General features: G+C 54.4%; 1 protein-coding gene and 1 pseudogene across 6 annotated transcripts; one reads left to right on the top strand and one right to left on the bottom strand.

The window, feature by feature from the left end:
• The first annotated feature begins 2,450 nt into the window (after positions 1-2,450).
• Positions 2,451-14,679, top strand: LRFN1 (leucine rich repeat and fibronectin type III domain containing 1). Of its 6 annotated transcripts, XM_060130029.1 has the most exons (6): positions 2,480-2,530; positions 5,000-5,032; positions 5,132-5,203; positions 7,226-7,280; positions 7,693-9,135; positions 12,933-14,679. In XM_060130029.1, exons 5-6 carry the CDS (start codon positions 7,730-7,732, stop codon positions 13,840-13,842), a joined length of 2,316 nt encoding a protein of 771 aa, XP_059986012.1. In that variant the 5' UTR covers positions 2,480-2,530; positions 5,000-5,032; positions 5,132-5,203; positions 7,226-7,280; positions 7,693-7,729; the 3' UTR covers positions 13,843-14,679. The 6 variants fall into 6 exon arrangements, with proteins under 6 accessions (XP_059986009.1, XP_059986015.1, XP_059986010.1 ...); XM_060130026.1 differs by lacking the exon at positions 5,132-5,203 and having other exon boundaries at positions 2,451-2,530; XM_060130032.1 differs by lacking the exon at positions 5,132-5,203 and having other exon boundaries at positions 2,451-2,530; positions 13,184-13,776.
• Positions 14,680-19,957: 5,278 nt separating this feature from the next.
• On the bottom strand, positions 19,958-21,851 carry LOC132510149 (interferon lambda-3-like; annotated as a pseudogene).
• Between the last annotated feature and the right edge of the window lie 1,399 nt (positions 21,852-23,250).

The raw sequence follows: 23,250 nt of genomic DNA on the forward strand, positions 1-23,250 counted from the left end.
CCTGACCGGGGATTGAACCTGTGTCCCCTACATTGGAAGCTTGGAGTCTTAACCACTGGACTGGCAGGGAATTCCCTACCATTAACGTTTTGACTGTACTTGCTTTATCACATAGCCATCCATCTATCCATCCATTAATCCATTTTTATTTTTAAAGTATTTCAAAGTAATCTGCAGACATCAGGAGAATTGGTGGTGGTGGGGATGTAAATTGGTCATGGGAAAGAGATCTCTGAAGAGATTACATTTGAATTAAGAATTGAATGAAAAGATGGGATCAGCCATGGAAGGGGAAAACAGTGCAAAGGCCAAGGGGCTGGAATTGAGGTGGTATGTTGGAGGAAGAGAAAATTCATTATTGAGGCTAAAAGACAAACGTGGTCAGGGATGATGTCAAGAGGTGGGCAGGGGCCAGAGCTCACAGGGCCAGATATGCTCTGTGAGTGAGGCTGTCTTTGCCTGGGCTCAGGCTCTTTGTTTCTCCATCTCTGTATACCTTTGTCTCTCTTATTATTAACTTCTCACCACCCTGCCCCCTTCCACTCCCGTCCATCCCAGGCCTGCCCTCACCCTCTTTCCCCTTCGCCTCCACCTTGTTCTGACATTTACCATCTGTGTGACCTTAGGCAAGTGACTAAACCTCTCTGTGGCTCAATTTTCTTCATCTGTAAAATGGGGATAATAATGCGACTTCCTCATCTGGCTGCTGTGAAGAGTGAATGGAGTCATATATGTAAAGCCCTTAGATCCACTCCTGGTACATAGTAGCGTTTGACACGTGTCCACTTTTGCTGTTGCTGTTATTATTCTCCCACATCTGTCCTCCCAGCCCTGGTCCTCCACATCCTGGCAGGGAGCACCAAATAACAGGGTGAGAGGTGGGGATGGTGCCTGGGTGGTGGTGGTAATGGTGATGGTGATGGTGAAATCTAAAGACTAGGGGGTGGGAGGTGGGATTGTGGGTGTCCCTAGGGGCATCTAATGGTTGTGAGTGGTTCACTGGAGCTTCACTAGAGGGAGGTTCACTAGAGGGAAGCTCTGCAGAGATGCCCTTGATCTGGGGGGCAGGGCAAGCTCCATGTGATGATGTGGCTGGGAAGAATTTAGGGAAGGGGTTTAGGCGAAGACCTTGGGATCCAAATGGGATTCAAAATGGGAGGGATTTGCGCCACCAGGAAGCTGGGGAATTGCAATAAGACAGATTTTGAGGGGAGGACTTGCTGGGTTTAGGGGCCAGTGAATATCTCAAAAAGAGGTAGAAAGTGGCCTGAGATACTCAGTGGGAGAAGGGCTGGGGGTCAGCTATTTGATAGGAGTTGGGCAAAGGGGTCTGAACAAGGAAGGAACAAGGCATTCTGGACTCCACAGAAGTCACAGGGAGGGGGAAAGGTCTTCAGGGTTCAAGAGAGAGAATAGGAATGGGGAGGAGGCTGGGTCCTCAGGAGGGCAGCACCGGTGGGGAGGAAGATCAAGAATCTGGGGCAAATTGGGCATTCTGTAAACCAAGGGGTGCCTTGGAGGGGAGGACGGTCTGGGATCTAATGGGGGTAATCAGGAACGTTTAGGGTCTCCCATGTGGGTAAGAGACATATTTGGGCCTCCTAGATGTTAGACGTGGTCTGGAGTTCCTATTGGGGGGCAGGGAATGGTTTGAGGTCGAGAGGTTAGAAGGACATAGAGGGTCCCCAGGAAGGAGTGGGATATGGTTTGTGGTCCTGAGTGGCTGTAGAACATGGTTTGGGTCTCCAAAGGGAGTAAGGCGCGATCTGGGGTCTCCCTGGATGTTGACATATAGTCTGAATCCTCTCTGGATGTTGGGGTGTGATCTGGGGGCCCTGAGTGATGGGGTGTGGTCTGGGGTCCACCTGAATGTTGGGGTATGACTTACGGTCCCTGATGGGGGTGCTGTGGATCCCCTTGGATGCTGGGATGTGGTCTGGGGTCCCCTTAGATTTGGGGGTACAGACTAAGGTCCCTGATGGGTTTGGGGCAGAGTCTGAGGTCACCAAGGAGAGCAGGACATGATTTGTGGTCCTGGGTGGCTGAGGAACATGGTCTGGGTTCTCAAAGGAGGTAAGGCATGATCTGGAGTCCCCCTGGGCATTGGGACACGATCCGAGGTCTCCACTGGGGCTTCAAGGGTTCCCCATGCCAGTCGGGGCGTGGTCTGGTGGTCTCCCGGGAAGCCGGCAGGGCTGGAGGTGGGGCTGGGGAGGGGTTGGGGGCGGGCCGGCAGCTCCGCAGGGGAGAGGGGTCTGCAGCTGGCCCAGGGGCGGGGGGCGGGGGCGTGTAGCCGCCCCGCCCGGCCCCTCCGGTCGGCGTCCCCTCCCCGCTTGCGGTGGTGGCGACGGCGGGGCTCCGGCGGCGGGCGGTGCGGAGGGCGGAGCTCGGCGGCGGCTCGGGAGGGAGGGCGGGAGGCGGGAGGGAGGCGGCCCCGCGGCACCGCGCCCCCTCCCCCGGCCCTCCCCCCACCATGGCGCGGAGCGAGGCAGCGGCGGCGGGGCCGGGCCCGGGGCCCCCCCTTGACTGGGTGAGCGCGGCCCGCAGCGGCCAGGGAGGCGGCGGGCGGGGGCGCCGGTGTGAGCGCCGGTGTGAGCGTGCGAGCGTGTGAGTGTGTGTCCGCGGCGCTGCGGCGGGCCCGGCGTGCGCTCGCGCGGCCCTCTGTATGCCCGGCGCCGGCGTGTGCGGCGCCCTGCTTGTGTGGCCATCCGGGTGTGTGCCGGGTGTCGAGCCGAGGTGCTGTGTCCTGCCGTGCGTGTGTGTCCCCCCGGGTGGCTGCCCCTCCTGCTGTGTGTCTGGGGGGCTGTCGCGCGCCCATCGGAGGGGCTGTGTGCAGGTGTGTGTGCGTGGGTTGTGTGCCCAGGTGTGGGTCCCCCACCCTACCCCCCCGCAGCTAGTGTCTTCGCGCGGCTAGCTGCGTTGGGTGTTTGTGTCCGGGTTGGATGTCCATCCCAGGATCTGTGTAGCCGGGTGTGCCCGCTTGGGTGTCCATTTGTGCGTGTGTGTGTGTGTCTGCGGGTTGTATGTCTCCGAGGGTGTGTGTCTGTGCGTCCATGTCAGGTTCCCGGCGGGGGGCTGGGGCTCAGCGCCTCGTGGGACCAGGCCTCTGTGTGGGTTTGGGGGAGGGGAGTTTGCCGCTTCCTCGGTCCATGTCAACTCCGGGGGGGTGGTGGTCCTCGGCGGTCCTTGGGGGAGACGGCCATGTCTTCCCCTTCCCGGTGGCTGGGTGGGGGGGGATGGGCAGCCGGTAGGTGGACAGATGGAGGGATGAGAGGCCGAGGGATGGACAGATGGGCCCTAGGGGAGGGATGCAGACCCGGCCCTTTCCCACACCCATCCCACCCCACTCCCTCACCGGCCAGATCTCCGCAGATGGGGCCGGAGTTGCCTGCATCCAGATAGCCAGGCTGAGGGACCTTTGGGCTGCTGGTGGGAGGATTGCCTTGGACCAATGCTCTACGACTCAGGCCCTCAACCCTCTGAGATTCGACCTGCTGAACTCTGACCTGGCTGGGGAGGGGTTGTGCTGGGAGGGAGGGATGTTAGGATTTCTTTGGCCTGGGCAGTAGGTGGGGCGGGGGTGCCTCAGGTCTGGGAGGCATGTGTGTCCATGACTGTGTGTGAGTGGGGTTCTCTGCTTATCTGTTGACTGTGCCACTGTGGTTCAATATTTTGTGTGTACTTGTAAGTGTGTAAATCCCTCACAGGGCAGTTGTGTGAGCACGTCTGTTATGAGTGAGCACCTGGGAGTGTCTGTGCAGAGGTGGGTCTTTCTGTACCTGTGTGCTTGTTTGAGTGTGTATCAGCCTTGTAGGTGTCTGTGCATGTTGTGGTTCTGTGTATGTGTGTGAGGTGTGTATTCGCGAGTGTGTGCATTCGTGCATCTGTTGGTGTGGTAATGTATGTGACCATGCATCATGGGGATATGTGAAGTTGCATGAGTGTGTTTGGGCATTGAAGAGCATGCACCTGTGTATCTTTGTGCGTGTGAGCATCTGTTATATGTGTGTGCCCCTGTGTGTTGGTGAGTGTGCAAGGGTAGATCGGTTATAGGTGCACGAGCCTGGGGACACGTGGGTTTCACTCTTGTGTGTGTGCATCTGTGTGTGAGTGTACAAGGGAAAAGGCAATATGGTATGTGTGGTTGTGTGTCGGTGTGTCAACCTTGAGGGTATGTGTCTATACTGTGAGTCCATTTTTGTGTTCACGTTGGTCTCTGGGGGGTGGGGTTGTGTATGTTCAAATACGTATATTCAGGATGATATGCGCACATGTGCCTGTGTCCTTGACACAAGGCTGACCCCACTTATGGGCCCAGTGAATTGGGGCCCATGTGGCATGACCTGTGGTATGCTGGGATCCATGGATACAAGTGTGCCCACATCCTGGACCAAGAGCCTGTTGAGGGCAGGGGGCACACAGATCATGCTGCTGTGTCCATGGAAATCCAGATGGAGAGTCGTGGGTTGTGGGCCCATGTGGGTTTTGGCATGTCCACACATGTTGGTGTGACAGTGGTGTGATGGTGAAGATGAGAATCTCTGGTCCTCCCCCAGCTCCTGGTACTGTACACGTCTTTGAAGTTGGGGGGACTGGGATGTGGATTCTGGAAGGAGGAGGCTGGGAGCCTAGAATCCTGGGTTTGAAGGAGAAGAGGGCTGGGGGGCCAGAGTCCTGTGTCTTGAGAAAGGCAGGAACTGAGACCTGGACTCTTGAATCTGAGGGAAGGGGAGGGTGGGGTTCTTAGCCTCTTGAGCCCCCAGAGGACAAAGGACAAAAGTCCTAGACTCTTGGGTTTTGGAGGGTGAGCAGTCTTAGGCCCAGACTCCTTGGTTTCCAGAGATGACTTCCTGGGTCCACCTGAGACTATGCAGAATCTGCAGCAGGAGAGCTGAGAGAGTGATCACACCAGGGACTTCCTTGGCTGAGATGGTCTCTGAGGCAGGTCTCCGGAGAGGAGCCAGAAGAATGTTAACGGTGTGGTTTTGTTCCTTTGCAGGTACTGGCCCAGGCCCTGATTCCCTGAAGAGAGGTGAGCGGGGGTCCCACAGGCTGGGGAGAGAGATGTGGAGTGACTGGGCTTGTTCTGAGCCAGCTGGAGGCCTGGAACACTGCCTTGTATGGATTTCAGTGGCGGGTATGGCAGGGACCAGGTGCCCCCCAGGCTGGGGAGTAGGGACAAGGTCAGGAACATCGTGTTTGGGTAAGGGCTCGAAAGAACCATGGCATGGGTTGTAGGTGGTGGTCTCAGACCTGGAGGCATCCCCTTTCAGGATGAGTCAAGTGGTCGGAAAAGGGAAGTTTCCACATATCAGTAAAGGATCCAAAAGAGTTTCCTGACGTGATATGACCCTGCATTTGGAGAGTGGCATGGATATAGTTTACCATTGTGTGTGTGTATGTGCATGTACGTGGGAAAATCTCCTGATACTCAGACCTGCTGGTGGCTGAGAAAAAGCCAGAGAAAACGATAATTTAACGCTAATAGCAGCTAACGTTTATATAGTGTTTACTGTCAGCAACTACTCTAAGCATGTTACAGTGTATTATCTCATCTAATCCTCACAATAATCCTGTGAGGCAGGTGCTATCATCCTTGTTTTACAGATGAACACACTGAGGCACAAAGAGAGGAAGTCACCTGATTAAAGTCACACAGCAGGGAATTGGGGGTGTGAACCTGGAAAGGTTGGGGCCAGATTCTGTCCGGCAAGGCTGCACTGCCTCTCGATGAATGTTAGCTATTTTCAGTGTTATTATTACAGTTTCAACTTGAGTCCCACCCAAGCTGTGGGACTTCCCGTTGCATAGATTGTGGTTCTGAGCCCTAGAGACCCTACTGCCAAGCAGGTACAGAGCTGGGCCTCCTACCTTGGGAGCGCCACCGCCCAGGCCAGGGTTTTCTGTCCATTGTAGAGCAGTGTCCTGGAGGGAGTGCAAGACAAATTAGTGGGGGGCCTCAGAGATGGTGGGATACCCTGACTTTGCCTTTTTCTCTCTTCAGCCCCATCACCGTCTCCCTCAGTCTCTCTCTTTCTTCCCGTCTTTATCTGTCTCTATAACACTCTTACTTTCTCTTCCTGTCTCTCCCCCTCTCCATCTCTGTGTCTCAGTCTCTCTTTTCTGTGTGTGTCTCCTCCACCCAGTTTTTCTGGCTCTCTTTGCTTCAGTCTTACTGCCTCTTCACCTTTCTTTCAGATTCTTTCTCTTGTTATCTCGTTGTCTCTCTCTCTGAATCTGTCTCTCTGTAACTGCGAGTCCATCTCTCCCTCCCCCTCGTCTCTGTCTCTTGGTCCCTTCTCTGTGTCCACAGTCCCCCTCCCCATGGGCCGAAGGATCAAGGCCACATCAGGTCACAGGCCCCAAATGCAGATTCCTGGGAGGTGGGCCAGCAGGGACTGGGGCATGGGGTGGGGTGAAAACAGTTTCAGGGACCCCCCCCTTCCCATCCGTTTCTCTTCACCCCCCACCCACCCTGTGTTGTGATGGGAGTTGACATGTCGTGGGCTGCAGCTGCCGCAGGGGGAATCCCTGCCGGAAGGTTTTGCCTGGAGCAGAGGCACAGCCTGATTTTGTGTGTGTGTGTGTGTGTGTGTGAGTGTGTGTGTGTGTAGGCATATATGGGGCCTTGTGCCCATTAATGTGAGCATGAAAGTCTGCCCCCTGTGTGGGAGCTCAGCAGAGCCCAGGATGAAACCAGCCTCAGAGAAAGACTTTTCAAGACTGAGCAGGGAGACTGATGTGTTTTTCTCAGCCTCTCCCACCATCAGAACCCCTCTGCTACAGCCAGAGGTTGCGGGGGGTGTATTACCCTTAACATTTACTGAATACTTACTGTGTGCCAGGCCCGATGCTCAGTGACCCCTATGAATGAGTTCACTGAACTCTTGCAGCAACCCAATGAAGACAGTACAATTATCAGACCATTTTACAAATCAGGAAATTATGGCCTAGTTAGGGAAAATCATTGGTTTGGGGTCACAGAGCTAGCAAGCTGGGGAAGCCAGGACTTGAACCTGAGTCTATTTGATCTAAAGCCCTTGCTCTTAATAATAGTGCACATTTTTATCTCTGGCACATATTGGACACGATGATAATAATAATAATTATCCACTTACATGTATTGAACACATTTTATATGCTGGGCACTGTTCTGAGTATACCATGCTCATTAATCCATTTAATCCTCACAGAGGTAAGGCCTGTTTTTATCTCCATTTTACAGATGAAGAAACCGAGATTCAGAGAGGTTCAGACACTTGCCCGAGGTCACACAGCTAGTAAGTGTCAGAGCTGGAATTTGAACCCAGGGAGTATGGCTTTGAAATCCATGACTTTAAGCCCTAGTCAGCTGTGATTTTTCAAAATATATCATGGGTAGTGGAAGACACAGGCTGGGCCAGATGACATCCCTCTGGTTGTGAGATTATAAGAGGTCTGGGAGCTCCTAGAAGAAGGGCAGAGGTGGGTAGGACACTCAGAGGTGGGGCAGTGGTAATTTACCAAGCAGCAATGGAAATACTGTTATCTATTAACAAGTGCATGCCAGCTGATGATCAGTCTTGTCACTGTTCTAAAGGACCCGCTTGTCAGGAAGGGAGGGATCTGGGTCGGACTCCTAGCAGGAAATCCCAGGGTGGCCAGGCTGGCGGTCAAGCCCTACGCCTGGGTGACCCTTCTCCTTCCTTGCAGATCTCACCTCCCACTCCTCCCGTCTTCCCCCTGCACCATGGCTCCAGGCCCCTTCTCCTCGGCGCTCCTCTCGCTGCCGCCTGCTGCCCTGCCCTTTCTGCTGCTTCTCTGGGCGGGGGCATCTCGAGGCCAGCCCTGCCCCGGCCGCTGCATCTGCCAGAACGTGGCGCCCACGCTGACCATGCTGTGCGCCAAGACCGGCTTGCTCTTTGTGCCTCCGGCCATCGACCGGCGCGTGGTGGAGCTGCGGCTCACCGACAACTTCATCGCGGCCGTCCGCCGCCGAGACTTCGCCAACATGACCAGCCTGGTGCACCTCACCCTCTCCCGGAACACCATCGGCCAGGTGGCGGCCGGTGCCTTTGCAGACCTCCGCGCCCTCCGCGCCCTGCACCTCGACAGCAACCGCTTGGCGGAGGTCCGGGGCGACCAGCTCCGCGGCTTGGGCAACCTCCGCCACCTGATCCTCGGCAATAACCAGATCCGCCGGGTGGAGTCGGCCGCCTTCAACGCCTTTCTCTCCACCGTGGAGGACCTGGATCTGTCCTACAACAACTTGGAGGCCCTGCCGTGGGAGGCCGTAGGCCAGATGGTGAACCTGAACACCCTCACGCTGGACCACAACCTGATCGACCACATCGCCGAAGGTACCTTCGTGCAGCTTCACAAACTGGTTCGCCTGGACATGACCTCCAACCGCCTGCATAAACTGCCCCCTGACGGGCTCTTCCTGAGGTCCCAAGGCCCCGGGCCAAAGCCACCCACGCCGCTCACGGTCAGCTTCGGCGGCAACCCCCTGCACTGCAACTGCGAGCTGCTCTGGCTGCGGCGGCTGACGAGGGAGGATGACCTGGAGACGTGCGCCACCCCTGAGCACCTCACTGACCGCTACTTCTGGTCCATCCCCGAGGAGGAGTTCCTGTGTGAACCTCCGTTGATCACTCGGCAGGCAGGCGGCCGGGCCCTGGTGGTGGAGGGCCAGGCGGTCAGCCTGCGGTGCCGCGCTGTGGGTGACCCTGAGCCGGTAGTGCATTGGGTGGCACCTGATGGGCGGTTGCTGGGGAATTCGAGCCGGACCCGGGTCCGGGGGGATGGGACACTGGATGTAACCATCACCACCTTGCGGGACAGTGGCACGTTCACTTGCATAGCCTCCAACGCCGCCGGGGAAGCCACGGCACCGGTGGAGGTGTGCGTGGTGCCTCTGCCTCTGATGGCGCCCCCGCCGGCCGCCCCACCACCTCTCACCGAGCCTGGTTCCTCGGACATCGCCACACCTGGCCGACCTGGTGCCAATGAATCTGGGGCTGAGCGCCGGCTTGTGGCTGCCGAGCTCACCTCCAGCTCCGTGCTCATCCGCTGGCCAGCCCAGAGGCCCGTGCCTGGCATCCGCATGTACCAGGTCCAGTACAACAGCTCCGCGGATGACTCCCTTGTCTACAGGTGGGTGCTGCAGTCCCAGGACCTCCTCCCACCCCAGGGGCCCTCCCTCCCATCTGCCGGCTCACTAGGCCTTCTTGCTCAGCTGGGGTTCTAGATGGGTACGTAGAGTGGTCTCCGGCTCTCATTTGCCATATTTCCTTCTCTCTCTCTTTCTGTCTCACTGTCTTTGTGTTTCACACATTTTGCATATCTTCGTTTCGCACCCACATGAGCCAGACCAGGGCTGGGCACTGGAGTTATAACTGAGTGCGCCCAGCACGATCCCTGCTCTCGTGGGGCTCATGGTCTACGTCACTGCTTGCCAAAGGTGTCCGATTGTCTACCTTGTCAGTTAAACATTCTAGAGCATGAAGTATACTCACACATATATATTTACAGTTACATTCATATTTGGAAATTATATACCAGTGCTACTGTATCAATACATTGGGTACATTATAGAAACAGAAAAGTATGAGAAAAAGATATAAATACAAATTATCTCCACCATCCACTGGGTTAGAAGCCATCGCCCCGGTGAGGACAGACACGTATGGTGTAGACAGATGTTAAAGAGTTACTTTCCCCCATCATCTGTTTTTCTCTTGTTCTCGCCATGTCTCTGTCTGTCTGTACCTTCTCTCCCTCCTGCCCTCATGAGGCACTAAGCCCCGGCTCTCTGCTAGGCCCTGAGCTGGGTGCAGGGGACACAGGGAGACCAAGAGAGCAGTCCCTGCCCTCAGGGAGCTCACAGCCCAGAGGGAGGAGGCCGTACACGATGAATTAACAGCCTTGGCCTTGCGTTGCCTCTCCAGCTGGGTAGTTTTTGAGTGTGGCTCACAGCCACAGACCTGGCACACAGTGGGAGCGTTTGATAGGTGGTTGTGGACTCTGTGGACGTCTCTCCTTCATCCTGGCTCTGCCTCCCTTGGACACACTGTAGAGTGCCCACTGAATGCTTAATCCTGTGTTTGACTTCACGTGGGGGCGCCAGAGCGGGTGGAGCCATTTCCCCACCCGTGGGCAACCTCAGATCTTGGGGGTGCTCAGACCTGCACCGAGAAGTCTGCCTCTTGGGCTCCATCTTCACCTTGCCCAGCGTTCTCTTGGCCACGGTCCTGGCACACAGTAGGCATTTTCCCATTGTTGGTTGAATGAGTAGATGCCTCCCTTTTTTCTTGTCTCTGTCATCCTCATTGTCCTCTCTTTTTGAATCTGGTCACCAAACACTGAATAAATGCCTACTGCATGCCAGTTTCCATGCTGGGCCCGGGCCTACCGAGATGGATCAAACACTGGCCCAGTCTTACAAACATTAGGGCAAACAAATGAACAAAACAAAAACTTTTATAACGTGCTACCAAGGATTCTACTCCATTCGACCTTCCCAACTCCGCTGTGAGGCAGCCATGATCCCCCTCCCATTTTACAGACAGGGGAAAGTGAGGCTCAGTTGGGGGAAGTCACTTGCTCAAGGTCACACAGAAAGAGGCAGAGCCAGGATTCCAGTTCTTACCCTTCTAACACCTAATTCTGCCCTTTTTACACTGAACACATGTTTATCGAGCACCTACTGTTTGCCAGGCAGGGATTAGGGGAGATGGATAATACATTTCTGTAAACAGCTCTTGGTTTCTGTGATTCTCCACCTCTCTCTTTCTCTTTTCCTTCTCTCTCTAACCCATGGTCACTACATGATGGAGTGGAGGGAGGTTTACAGGTCCCCAGACCCTGCATGTATGCCGACGTTGGTGGCCCTCTGTCTCCAGCTGGGCAACAGACCCTGGGACTCTTCCATTCCCTGTAGGGCCACAGTTCCTATCCTCCGTCCCCCATTGCAGGCCCCTGTGCTACAGCACTGCAGGGGTTAACTTCCTCACTGCCGCCATGGGCGGAGGTGACAACCAACCAGAAGCCTGCTCTGCTGCTTGCTTGGGTCTTACAGCCAATTAGAGACACATGGGCTCAAGCTTTCTTAAGGAGCCAGCCTCTGTCCTTGGAAAGGGGGGAGTCCCTAGCAACTGGTTATTTTGGGGGAAGGAGCAAAAAGAATCCAAGGCTTTTTGAGAAGGGATGATGAGAGGAAGAGGAAGACTTAGAGCCAGGGGCCAAAGGTTGGATGGGGTGGGGGGGGCCACTGGTCTGTGAAATGGCAGGCAGGGGGAGAGTCAGAGAGGTGGTTGGCCTTTATGAGGTGGTGAGGGCCTTACCTGAAGTCTTTCGGTGGGAGGATGGCTCTTGGTGGTGGTGGAACCTTCTGGAGGTGGAGGAACTGAGGTGGGTTTCAGGACCAGAAGGTGGCCTGTGGAGATGGGGGCATGGCCTTTAGAGGAGGTGGCGCTCCTGCAGCATAGTCCCCACGCAGATGAAGAGGCGGTTCTTGTCTCTGGTGACCCACTAAGAGCTTTGTGGGAGAGGAGAGCTTGCGAGATTGAGTGCATGCAAATCTATGTGGATGTGGCAGTCCCAGGTTAGCCGAGGCTGGACATGAAAGGGGTGTGCCAACAGAAGAGGGGCAAGGCCTAGTGGGAATGGCCTTATAGATGCGGAGGAGCACAGCTGGCAGGAGAGTGTGAGCCACAGCAAGGGTTACTGGCCAGCATCGTGTGGGACGCAAGCTGTTAGTGAAATTTTTAAGTGCCAGGCTTTGGCTATGTTAACTCATCATACTTCACGCCATCTCTATGGAGTAGGAATTGTTAATACCCCCATTTGGGGGAAATGAGACACAGAGAGGTTAAGAAACTTGCCTGAGGTCACAGAGCTAGCAAGGAGCAGAAGAGAACTCAAACCCTGGCATCGTGGCTCTCAGACTTTGTCAGCTTTACCATTTCTCTACACTGCTGCTCATTTGAAGGCAGGGGCCCATAGCAAGAAAGGAGCATGCTTTCTTGGCTACATTTGCCCCAATTATGGATGAAACTTACCGGGGGGCATGCTTTAGTGACTTCAGGCAGTATAGGGGCAGGGCATGCACAGAGTGGTTGCCTTTATTACCTGGACACGTGCGGGACATGCAAAGAGTGGACGTGGTCCTGGGCACAGTAGGGGAACCATCTCCAGTGGACCGTTGTGGGGTGTGGCTTGGAAGGCACCTGTCAATCAGAAGGGAAGTGGCCTTTAGCCCTGGCCCCTTAGTAGGTGGAAATATGTAGTTGAGGGGCTTGGAAATTGTCCCAGAAAATAGATGCAGCTATGAGATGTGTATACCCAAGGATGTACAGATGAGGGGGAGTGGTCTGTATCATGGTTTCCCCGAAAGGACAAGAATGTGTAGAAGAGAGGAACTAGAAGAGCACCCATTGCCCCAGTAGGAGTAAGACGGGGTGTGAGGTGACCTCACTGTCCACTTGAGTGAGGGTGGGGCATGCAGGTAAGGGGGCGTGGCCTGTAGCATCCATCCCCTTAAAGGTGGGAGTATGTAGATAAGAATGCTTGAATGGCATTTGTCCTAGTAGGAATGAGACACTACTAGGGAGCATGTCCCTTGAGGGCAGGGCATAAAAACTGTAGCATTCCTCCCTGGCAGGGGCCAGGATATGTAGATGAGGGTAGATGAATGGCTAAAATTATCCTAGTAGGTGATGAGACACGGACAGGGGGTGGGTCTGAGGGTGGGGCATGCAGATAAGGGGCATGGGCTGTATCAAAGACCCTGAGAGGGTGAGAATTTGTTGCTTGAATGGCTGCTGTTGTCCCAGTAGAGGGTGAGACACTGGTAGGGATGTATCGTTTGGTCCCCCCGGGTGGGACATGCAACTGAAGCATCGCGGTTCAGAGTGGAGCTAACCCCGCGCTGATCCCGCCCCCTCCCGCAGGATGATCCCATCCACCAGCCAGACCTTCCTGGTGAATGATCTGGCAGCGGGCCGCGCCTACGACCTGTGCGTGCTGGCCGTCTACGACGATGGGGCCACGGCGCTGCCCGCCACCCGAGTGGTGGGCTGCGTGCAGTTTACCACGGCGGGGGATCCCGCGCCCTGCCGCCCACTGAGGGCCCATTTCTTGGGCGGCACCATGATCATCGCCATCGGGGGTGTCATTGTCGCCTCCGTCCTCGTTTTCATAGTTCTGCTCATGATTCGCTACAAGGTCTACGGCGATGGGGATGGCCGCCGAGTCAAGGGCACCTCCAGGTCGCCTCCGCGGGTCAGCCACGTGTGCTCTCAGACCAACGGCGCAGGCGCAGGCGCAACGCAAGCCCCGCCCCCGCCGGCGCAAGACCGCTACGAGGCGCTGCGCGAGGTGCCAGCTCCGGCTGCGGCGGTGGCCGTCGAGGCAAAGGCCGTGGCGGCCGACACGGCTTCCGCGGAACCGGAGGCGGTCCTTGGACACTCCCTGGGCGGCTCAGCCACCTCGCTGTGCCTGCTGCCGTCCGAGGAAACCTCCGGGGAGGAGTCCTGGGCCGCGGCTGGCCCTCGGAGGAGCCGTTCTGGGGCCCTGGGACCGCTGGCTTCGGCGCCCCCCACTTTAGCTCTGGTTCCTGGGGGAGCCCCGGCCCGGCCGAGACCGCAGCAGCGCTATTCGTTTGACGGGGACTACGGGGCGCTCTTCCAGAGCCACAGTTACCCGCGCCGCGCCCGGCGGACAAAGCGCCACCGGTCCACGCCGCACCTGGACGGGGCCGGAGGGGGCGCGGCCGGGGAGGACGGAGACCTGGGGCTGGGCGCCGCCAGGGCGCGCCTGGCCTTTACCAGCACCGAGTGGATGCTGGAGAGTACCGTGTGAGCGGCTGGCGGGCGCCGGGACGCCTGGGTGCCGCGGACAAACGCCCAGCCGCCCGGACGCCGGGGCAGGACTCGGGGGACAAAGCTCCGAGCAAAGACGTCGGACTGCAGGGGAGGCGTGCCCTTCTCCTCCCTGGATGGGGTGGGCGGCCTGGGCTGCGGCTCGAAGTCACGCCCCCGCGCTTAGGGGGGTTGGAGGGTGGGCAGCCGAGCTCCTCTCCCCCACGGACTTTAAGCCCCCCTCCTGCCCTTCCCCCCGCGCGCTCGCGGACCTCGCTGGAGCCGGTGCCTTACACAGCGAAGCGCGGGGAGGGGCAGGGTCCCCCGACACTGCAGCACTGAGACACGAGACCCCTCCCCCTGCCCGGGACCCGGGGCAGGGGCGAGGGACCCATTTCTTGTATCTGGCTGGACTAGATCCTATTCTGTCCCGCGGCGGCCTCCAAAGCCCCCACCCCCACCCCATTCAATTCCCTGGTCCCGTCGGGTCTGGCTTGGGGTGCCCCTTTCTCTGTTCCCTTCGTTTGTCTCTGTCACGCCCTCTGTCGTCTCTGTCTTACGTCATTCCCTGTTTGTCTCTTATTTCTCTGTCCCGTCATCTCTTCTCTCTCTGAACTCCCGTATTGCGTCCAGCCTCCTTGTCTCTCCAGATTATATCTCCCCAGTACACATTCTCCCGGGCAGGTCCCACTGGAAGGACCAGACTCACCCCTCTTCCTTCCTCTTAACCCCCAAATAAATCCCCACATGAACAAAATCCAAAACCAAATCCCCCTCCCTACCGGAGCCGGGACCCTCCGCCGCAGGAGAATTAAACATTTTTCTGTGTCTGAGGCCACTCTGCTGACCTCTGTGTGTGTCCATGTGTCTTGGGGAGGTTGAGGGGGAGGGTGACCTAGATTACAGCGTAAGGGCTCTTAAGTGAGTCTGAAGGTAGGACAGCTAACTGGGCCCAGGAAGATTTGCAGACAGTTTCCTACCCTCTGAGAGACTTAGAGGTGGGGAATAATATGTCAAAAACAAAACCAACAAACAAAACCCCAAAGGCACAAACAATAGCTAAGGTTTAGTGAGTGCTTGCTGTGTGCCAAGCACTTAATTCATGTAATCCTCACAACAGCCCTAGGACATCGGTACCATTATCCCATTTTATAGATGAGTAAATTGAGGCCCAGAAGTAAAGTAACTTGCCCCAGGTCACATAACCAGAAGGTGGCAAAATTGGGTTTTAAAAAGGCAGGCAGGTTTCTGAATCTTTAGTGCTGAGCAGCTAGGAAATGTTCATTCTACACATAGGCACTGTGCTAAGCACAGCTCATCTCTCCAAGGTCGGACGGCTGTTGGACGCAGATGCATTTGGTCCCATTTTACAGACAGGAATCTGCACCAGAGAGCGGTGAAGTCACGTGCCCGAGGCTCCCCTGGTGAAGACATTGGAGACCTGGCAGTTTGACCTCAGTATCTGTCCCTCACCACTACCAAATGTAGCCTCTGATGTCTGTGTCTGGAGGCTAGGGAATGGCCCCCAGGACCTTAGTTAGCTGAGCGTGGGTATCCAAAGCCAGCCTGGTGGGGGAGGGGACGAGGGAAAGGGCTCATTGGTCATGCTGTCTGGAATCTGAGGTCTCTTAGGTAGAGAAGGGGTTTGCTTAGGGCGCAGGGCTTGGTGTGGGGAGGGGAGTTTCTCAGGTGAAGGTGTGGGCTGTGGCTGGGGAAGGGAAGTTGTTTTGGCGTGTGGGCCCTGCAGTGAAAACTCTTTCCCAATCCTGGGGAAGAAGGAAGAAGGCCTCATGCCAGCCAGGGGCCTCCTGAGGCCTGGGGAGGAGGAGAGAAAGACAGAAATAGAAACAGAGCAGGAGGGAGGGGAATGGATCTGGGCAGACAGGGTGGTAGGCAGCAAGGACAGAGGCACCAGAGAATCACAGGCCAGAATCACCCAGTGGCCTAGCCACACTTATCTATCTCAGTCATCACGACTCCTGGGTACTGAGGGCTTCCCACACACCAGGCACTGTGCTCACAAACCCTCCCTGATGCATGAATAGAGAGTGTGCAGCTCAGCCCCTGGCACATAGCACTCACAAAATGGACTCAAGACAGTAAGCATGATTACATCTATACTCTGCAACAGATGTGTGCGGTGTGTGCACCCTCTTATTTATTTTTGGATAGGTAAGAAGTGGGTTTACTTAAAAACACGCTCCACAGACAGAGTGTGGGCCATCTCAGAAGGCAAGAGGCCTTGTGTACCCTCTTTTTTTAGATAAGGAAACTGAAGTTCAGAGAGGTAAGGACTTGCCCAAGATCATGCAGGCAGTAAGCGGCAGAGCCATGATTGGAAAGTTTACTGCCTCCAAATCCTGCACACCTAACCATCTGACTATATTGTCTCTGATCCACCTGATAAAGCTTTCTTGAGCATGTACTATGTACCTGGCCCTGTGCAGGGGATACAACAGTGAACACAATAGACAAAACGAGAAACCCCTGCCCCATGGAGCGAGGAGACAGTAATCAAGCAAGTAAATAATGAGTGTCTGGTAGTGAATAAGTGTCACGTTGAGAATGAAAACAGGATGCTGGGATGGGATGACTGAGAGGCTTACTTTAGGATAGAAGGTCAAGGAAGGTGATGTTGGAGCTGGAGAAATCCATTGTGGGAAGAGCCAGGGAAGAGCATTCCTGGCAGAGAGAAGAGCATGTACAAAGCCCCTGAGGCAGGAGTGTGCTTGGTGTGTTGGAGGTACAGCGTGTCTGGACTGGAATAAGGGGGAGAGTGAGAGGAGAGCAAGTGGGAGAGGCAAGCAGGGAGCAGGTTCTGCAGAGCCTTGTGGGCTGTGGTCAAGAGTAAAGATTTTATTCTCAGAGCTGTGGGAAGCCCGTGGAGTGTTTTCAGCTGGGGCAGTATATGGCCTGATTTCCATGGAGAATCCAGCTTCGAGCAGGGTGTGCCTGTCTTCAAAACAAAATCAGGAACTGCCACCTCAGAACTTGGCATCCACCCATCGGCACATTTGGGACCCACATGGTCCCTGGTTCAGCCCTTTGGATGACAGCCATCACCTTCCTTCCCCTGTAACTTCAGGTCTTTCATTTAACAAAGAAGTATTTATCAATGCCAATGACATGCTTGGTTTTGTTTTTTCCCAAAATTGAGAGCTTTAAACCCAAGAACAGGTACATTAGTGAGAGAGGGCGTGGTATCATTCGAGGGGAGTATTGGAACATCTGCTCTGTGCCCTGGCCCTGTGATGGGCACTGGTGACCCAGCAGTGACCAATTGGTCAACAGTGACTGACTGACCAAGACAGCTTCGGTTCCTGCCCTCTTGGAGCTCAGGCAGACAGATATGGCAATAGGGCTGCGGTGGGAGAAACATAAAGCCTACAGAGCCCAGGAGAGCTGCCTGACCCTGCCTGGAGGTTCAGGGACGTGTGTTAGAGTCTTGGTAGCAAGTGACAGGAAGTCAGCTTAACTGCATTACGTGTAAAAAGCGTGCATTTGTTGGCTCATGTAGCTAGGAAGGAGACAATCAAGGGTAAAGCTACCAGGAACTTGGCCTTAGAGACTGGAACCCAGGCTCAACTCCATCATGACACTCTTCCCATTCATTTCTCTTCTCCGCTTGTCTCAACTCAGATTTATCCCCTTCAACTGCATGTAGTAGGGAAAATGGCCATTCATTTACAGACACAGACTCAATCCTTCTAGCACCATAGCCCAGAGGTAAGATGACAAAATCTCCAGTCCTAAATGAAAAAAAAAAAATCCCAGGGAAGGGCTCTGATTGGCCTGATTGGGGACACATGCCACCCCTGCATTGATTGTGATATCCAAAGGAATGGAATGCTTTGACTGGCCAGGTTGGGGTCACATGTCCAGTTCGTTTGGCCTGGGGAAGGGGGAGGTGCTAAAAATATTAGGGTGAACCATATGAAATTGCCAGTTTTGTAGGTTAGAAATGGCAGAACATTGGCAATTTCATATGGTTGAACCTAAATGGTCACTGGGAAAGTAGGATGGGAAAACTTATTGGGCATATAAAAGCAATAGAAACCCCAGTGCTCCACTCAGAAGGATTTTGTTTCTGTTTTTGCGGTACGCGGGCCTCTCACTGCTGTGGCCTCTCCCGTTGCGGAGCACAGGCTCCGGACGCGCAGGCCCAGCGGCCGTGGCTCACGGGCCCAGCCGCTCCGCAGCATGTGGGATCTTCCCGGACCGGGGCACGAACCCGCGTCCGCTGCATCGGCAGGCGGACTCCCAACCACCGCGCCACCAGGGAAGCCCACTCAGAAGGATTTTTGGTGGAGGAAGTGATATTACTGAGACATAGGGAATGAGTGGAAATTAGATGAAGATGTGGTAGTGGTGGGAGAGTAGTGGGGACATGTCCCAAGCAGAGGGAACAGCTTATGCAAAGGCTGTCATGAGAGAGGCGAGGGAAGACCGGTCACTTTACTCTGGAGATGGAGTGCTCTGACTGGGCACACCTGAGTCTTGTGTCCAACCAATGAGGGAATGGGAAAGGGGGATCATGCCCCAAAGGAAAATTGAGAAGCTTTACCAGGTGAAATGGACGCTGGGCAGGCAAACCAAAGTATATCCAGTTCAAAATTTCTTTGTTAGGCCTTGGCATCTCCAAGCAGAGGTTTGCAACCTTGTTTCAATTACATCACTCATACTGAAAAGGGGTATATGCCTGAACTCAGACATGTCCTACATGATTCCAATTTTTATTATCAAATAATTGGTCTCTTTCTCTGGGTTCTTTGCTGGGCATACAGAGATGGGTTTTTGAGGATACATTTGGCTGAAGAAACAAAACCCAATTAACATGACTCAAGATATTTGGTTATCTCATTTAATATGTCTGGAGTTGGGAGTTTGGAGCTGTTAATGCAACGGCTTATTGATATCACCAATGACCCATTCTCCTACTCTTTTGTTCCACCTTCCTTGGAAGAATAGTTTCATATTCTAGGCTTGCTGCCTCATTGGCCACCACAGCTCCAGGTCTCTCATCCTTATACCAATGAACTAAGCAGGAAGGAAGGGAACAAATGGAAGAGTTTTCTTTGTGTTAGGGAAGAAAAACTTCCGGAAATAATAAAAATGACAGCAATAAACGCATATATGGGGCTTAACCTGTGCCAAGAATTGTTTTCAATTCTTTACATAAATTAACTCCCTTAAGAAGCCCTTTAGTCTCATGGCCACTCCAAACTGTAGAGGCAGGTGATCCACACTGGACCCTGTCCAATGTCGTGACCCACAGAATCTGTGAGCATAATAAGATAGTTGTTGTTTTACTCCGCTAAGTTTGGGGTGTTTGTTATGACTTGGAGAATATTGTTTGTGTGAAAGCTGGAGCCATGGCTGCTGTCGAGACCGTGAGGTAGCCACAGTAAGAATCAGTCAACAGAAATGGAAAGAACCTGGTTCCCCAATGACATGGTTGAATGAATGAATGAATGGGTTTTGGAGCTGCCCTGCCAATGCACTTTTTACTGTGACATAATAAATTCATTTTTGTTCCACCCATTTGAGTTGGGTTTCTGACACATTATAGGATAAAGCATCCTGACTGATATAGACTTCCATCTGTCCTAGGTACATATGGAAAAGAGAGATATACAGTTCACACAGACAGGGAGAGATATATAAACATGTGCATAAATACACACACACTTACACACACATGGGCATGAATATGCTGTTATACATCTTCAGTTGGACTCAGGTTCGGGCAGATACTCACTTGGAGGCGTGTACATACACAGTCACAGAAGTCAGGCACACGCAAATATACGCAACCTGTCATGAATTTTGCCTGCACTACACAGACATCCACATTCAGTCACAGACCCACAGTCACACACACACACACACACACACACACACACACACACACACACACACTCAGAGATTCACTTATTGCAGAAGATTCCAATTCCTTACTGTTTATTTCTGCATATTATATAAACGTAGAAAAAGAAACATTTCTTTCAGGTCTTAGTCAGGGCTGCAGGGGTGAGAAGAAATAACTTAAGGCAGGGCTGGGGTTAGTGCACAAATAAGGTCTGGGCTCCCAGATGGGCTGGGGTAGGTCCCAGTGCTCAGATGCACAGGTTTCCTCTGGCAGCACAATTCAGGTCCCAGGTGAGGAGGTGGAAGAGGATGAATGTGACAGAGGCCTTGAGGCCATCTTGAAACTCCTGTGAGAGAGACGAGAAGGTGGTTTCCCATTGCCCAGACGTCAGCCTCCTCCTTACCCAGGGCCCGGGCATCCACCCTCTTCCCGGGTCACTCACCTTCTTTGGGGCCTCCTGGAGCCAATGCAGCCGGTACTGGAAGTGGCTCCTGGGGCCTGGAGCCTGCTGTGGGCTGAGCCTGGACCTGAGAACAGAGGAAGGTGGTGTGTGGGACAGAGGGGTGAGGTCCTATCTGCCCAGAACCCACAGATATGGCCCGGGTGCCCCGAGCGCTCACCCAGGCCTGGAGCTTGGAGTGGATGTGGTGCAGCGTGTGAAGGGTCTGGTCCAGGATGTGATCCAGGGATGAGTTAGCCACCGTCCCCAGGACCCTTCAGTGTCAGAGCCAGCTCCGCCTCCAAGGCTGTGGGGTGCTCCTACACCTGAGGAGAGGTGAGAGAGAACAGGTGAGGTGGAAAGGTGAGGAAAGATAGGTAAGAAGGCCCAGTTAAGTGGGGACAGGTGATGGGACAGGTAAGAGAGAGACAGGAGAGGGGAACACATGAGGAAGGCGGCAGATGAAGGGGATACAGGTGAGGCAGAATGATAAGGGAAAAGAAAAGTGAGGGAACAGGTGAAAAAGTGAAATGGGGACAAATGAAAAGTGACTCATGAGGGAGGTCACAGAGGTCTGAAGAACAGAGATGGGAACAGGTGAGAAGAGAACAGTTTGGGGAGGTAGGTGAGCGCGGGACAGTTGGCTGCATAGGTGAGAAGCGTGGAGGAAGGAGGAGTGTTTGCTGGGAAAAGATCAGCGGAGGAAGATGACAAGGGACAGAGAGGTGAGAGCGTGGGGAGGGCAGGTGAGAAGGGAAGAGGGAATCAGTGTTGAGAGTAGATGGTGACAAGGTGGGCAGGGCAAGGGGCACAGGCTGCGGACAGAGCCGGGAGAGAAGAGAGAAATGAGAAGGAACAAGGTAAGAGTGCAGGTGAGAGGGACAGGTGGGGGAGATAGGGAAGTAGGACAGGCAGAGAGATGATAAAAAGGAACCCAGGGGAGGGACAGGGTCAAGGGAGCAGTTGGGGAGGCACAGGGGCCCAGGACAGAGGAGGAGAGACCAGAGAAAGGGAAGCACAGGTGAGATAAAGGACATCAGGGGCTGCCTGCAAAGCCAGAGGAACGGGGCCAGGTGAGGGCAGGTGGGCCTGACTCTCCCAACTCACCTGCAGCTGCTTCAGGTCCTGGGTCCTGGGGAAGAGGCGAGAGCTGCAGTTCCAGTCCTTCTGCAAGAGCGACACTTCTCAGAGAGCAAGGGCAGGTTCAACCCAAAACGGGAGGGACAGAGGCTAGCAGCAAGGATGAAGGTCTAGCAGGAGGGCTTGAGTTTAATCCACAGCAGAGAGAATAGATGTTAGTCATAGCCGAAAAGCTAGCAGGAGGATAGAGGTTAGGCCAACAGTAGCAGGCAGCAGCTTGGCTACGGTAGAAGGGGTAAAGGTTAGCCCACAACAGGGACTTACCAAGGCATCTTTGGCTTTTTTTCTTTTTTTTTTTTGGCCGCACCCCGAGGCTTGTGGGATCTTAGTTCCCTGACCAGGGATCGAACCCGGGCCCGGCAGTGAGAGCGTGGAGCCCTAACCACTGGACTGCCAGGGAATTTCCATCCTTGGCTTTCTTGAAGGCCACCAGCTCGTTTGGCAGCAGAGATCTGAGCACGCCAATGTCTAAGCCCTTCCTGGTTGTGGTGGGGACAGGACAAGCTCTAGCCAAGCCCAGCCCCATGGTCGTCACCAGAACTAGCGTCAAGTCTGCAACCATGGTCAAATCGCAAACTGCTTCCCCAGCTGCCTGGCTCGGCTTTTTAGCCAGGCTAAATGCGCAACCCTGGCTGTGGGCTTTGACTTTAAAAGGCATGAATGGATGGGGCCAGCTGCTAAGCCAGGTGAGTTGACAGGTATGGGTGGGACCAGGTGAGCTGAGAGCTATGCCCAGAAGGAAAGAGAAACTGAAATCCCAGGAGGGAGCCTGAGAAGGTCCTGAACCTAGTTTAGGAAACCCTGGGATGTTGGGGAGCCCCTGACCGAGGCTGAGGCAGGAAGAGAAATGGGAAGCTGTCACAGCAGGGCAGGGGCTGGGGCGGGGTGTGTGTGGGCGGGGTGTGTGTGGGCGGGGCTGCTGGAGCAGCAGGGAGGGAGCTTCCTCCACCGGTTTCAGCGTGTTCCACGAACTCATTCGTATTAGGCTCCGAACATTCCCGTGAGTAGTTATTTTTATGATCATCCCCATTTTACCAGTGAAGGAACTAGGGCACAGGAGGGTAAAGTGACTTAACCTGAGGTCCCACAGGTGTTTAATGGCAGAGCTGGGGTTTGAATGGAATCCCATGCAATTACTCCCTATTCTGTGTACAGCCAAAGCAGAAGATGGGAACCTCTGGGACTCACAGACGTCCAGCTTTCCTTTCTCTCCCTCTGGGTAGCGTGAAAGGCTAGGAAGTTCCTCGTCTGCGGTGCAAGAGCACGTACTGGGGACTGGAGAGGCTGCCTGGAAAGAAGGCAGTGAGTAGGGCTTCCAGAAGGCAGGCAGAGTCTGGTTGCTTTGCTATCATCATCCCCTGCGGCGATAATCACTGTGTAGCGAGAAGGGAACTGCTCTGATGTACAGGCACTTCACATTTTTCATTCCTTTATTTTTTTCTTGGCCTTTACGTGCAGAAAGATACTAATCATACTCTTCGGATCATAATATAGAACCACAATTGGCCCATGAAAGACCCTCTAAGGTTTTACCCCCAGCCTCATGCCCAATCCCTATCCCATCCCTCCCCTTCACAGACACCCACTTTAATGTGCTTAATACATAGCTGCGAAGATATATCTTTATAGTTTGTGATTTTGTGTGTGTATATGTCTCCAATTTACATAAATGGGATTGGGCTATAAATCTTGTTCTGTTTCTTCCCCCTCTCTTTTTTTTTTTTTTGCGGTACGCGGGCCTCTCACTGTTGTGGCCTCTCCCGTTGCGGAGCACAGGCTCTGGCCGCGCAGGCCCAGCGGCCATGGCTCACGGGCCCAGCCGCTGGGCGGCATGTGGGATCTTCCCGGACCAGGGCACGAACCCATGTCCCCTGCATCGGCAGGCGGGCTCTCAACCACTGAGCCATCAGGGAAGCCCTTCTCCTTCTTCTTTTTTTTTTTTTTTAAACTTAACAGTATGT

This window comes from Lagenorhynchus albirostris, chromosome 19 (genome assembly GCF_949774975.1).
Source record: "Lagenorhynchus albirostris chromosome 19, mLagAlb1.1, whole genome shotgun sequence".
In the NCBI taxonomy this organism is placed as follows: Eukaryota; Metazoa; Chordata; class Mammalia; order Artiodactyla; family Delphinidae; genus Lagenorhynchus; species Lagenorhynchus albirostris.

Bases quoted from the DNA above. Each gene is read 5' to 3' on its own strand.
- LRFN1 (XM_060130026.1), top strand. From the start codon at position 7,730: ATGGCTCCAGGCCCCTTCTCCTCGGCGCTCCTCTCGCTGCCGCCTGCT. The intron at 9,136-12,932 runs GTGGGTGCTGCA...CCCCTCCCGCAG, and splicing joins GATGACTCCCTTGTCTACAG to GATGATCCCATCCACCAGCC.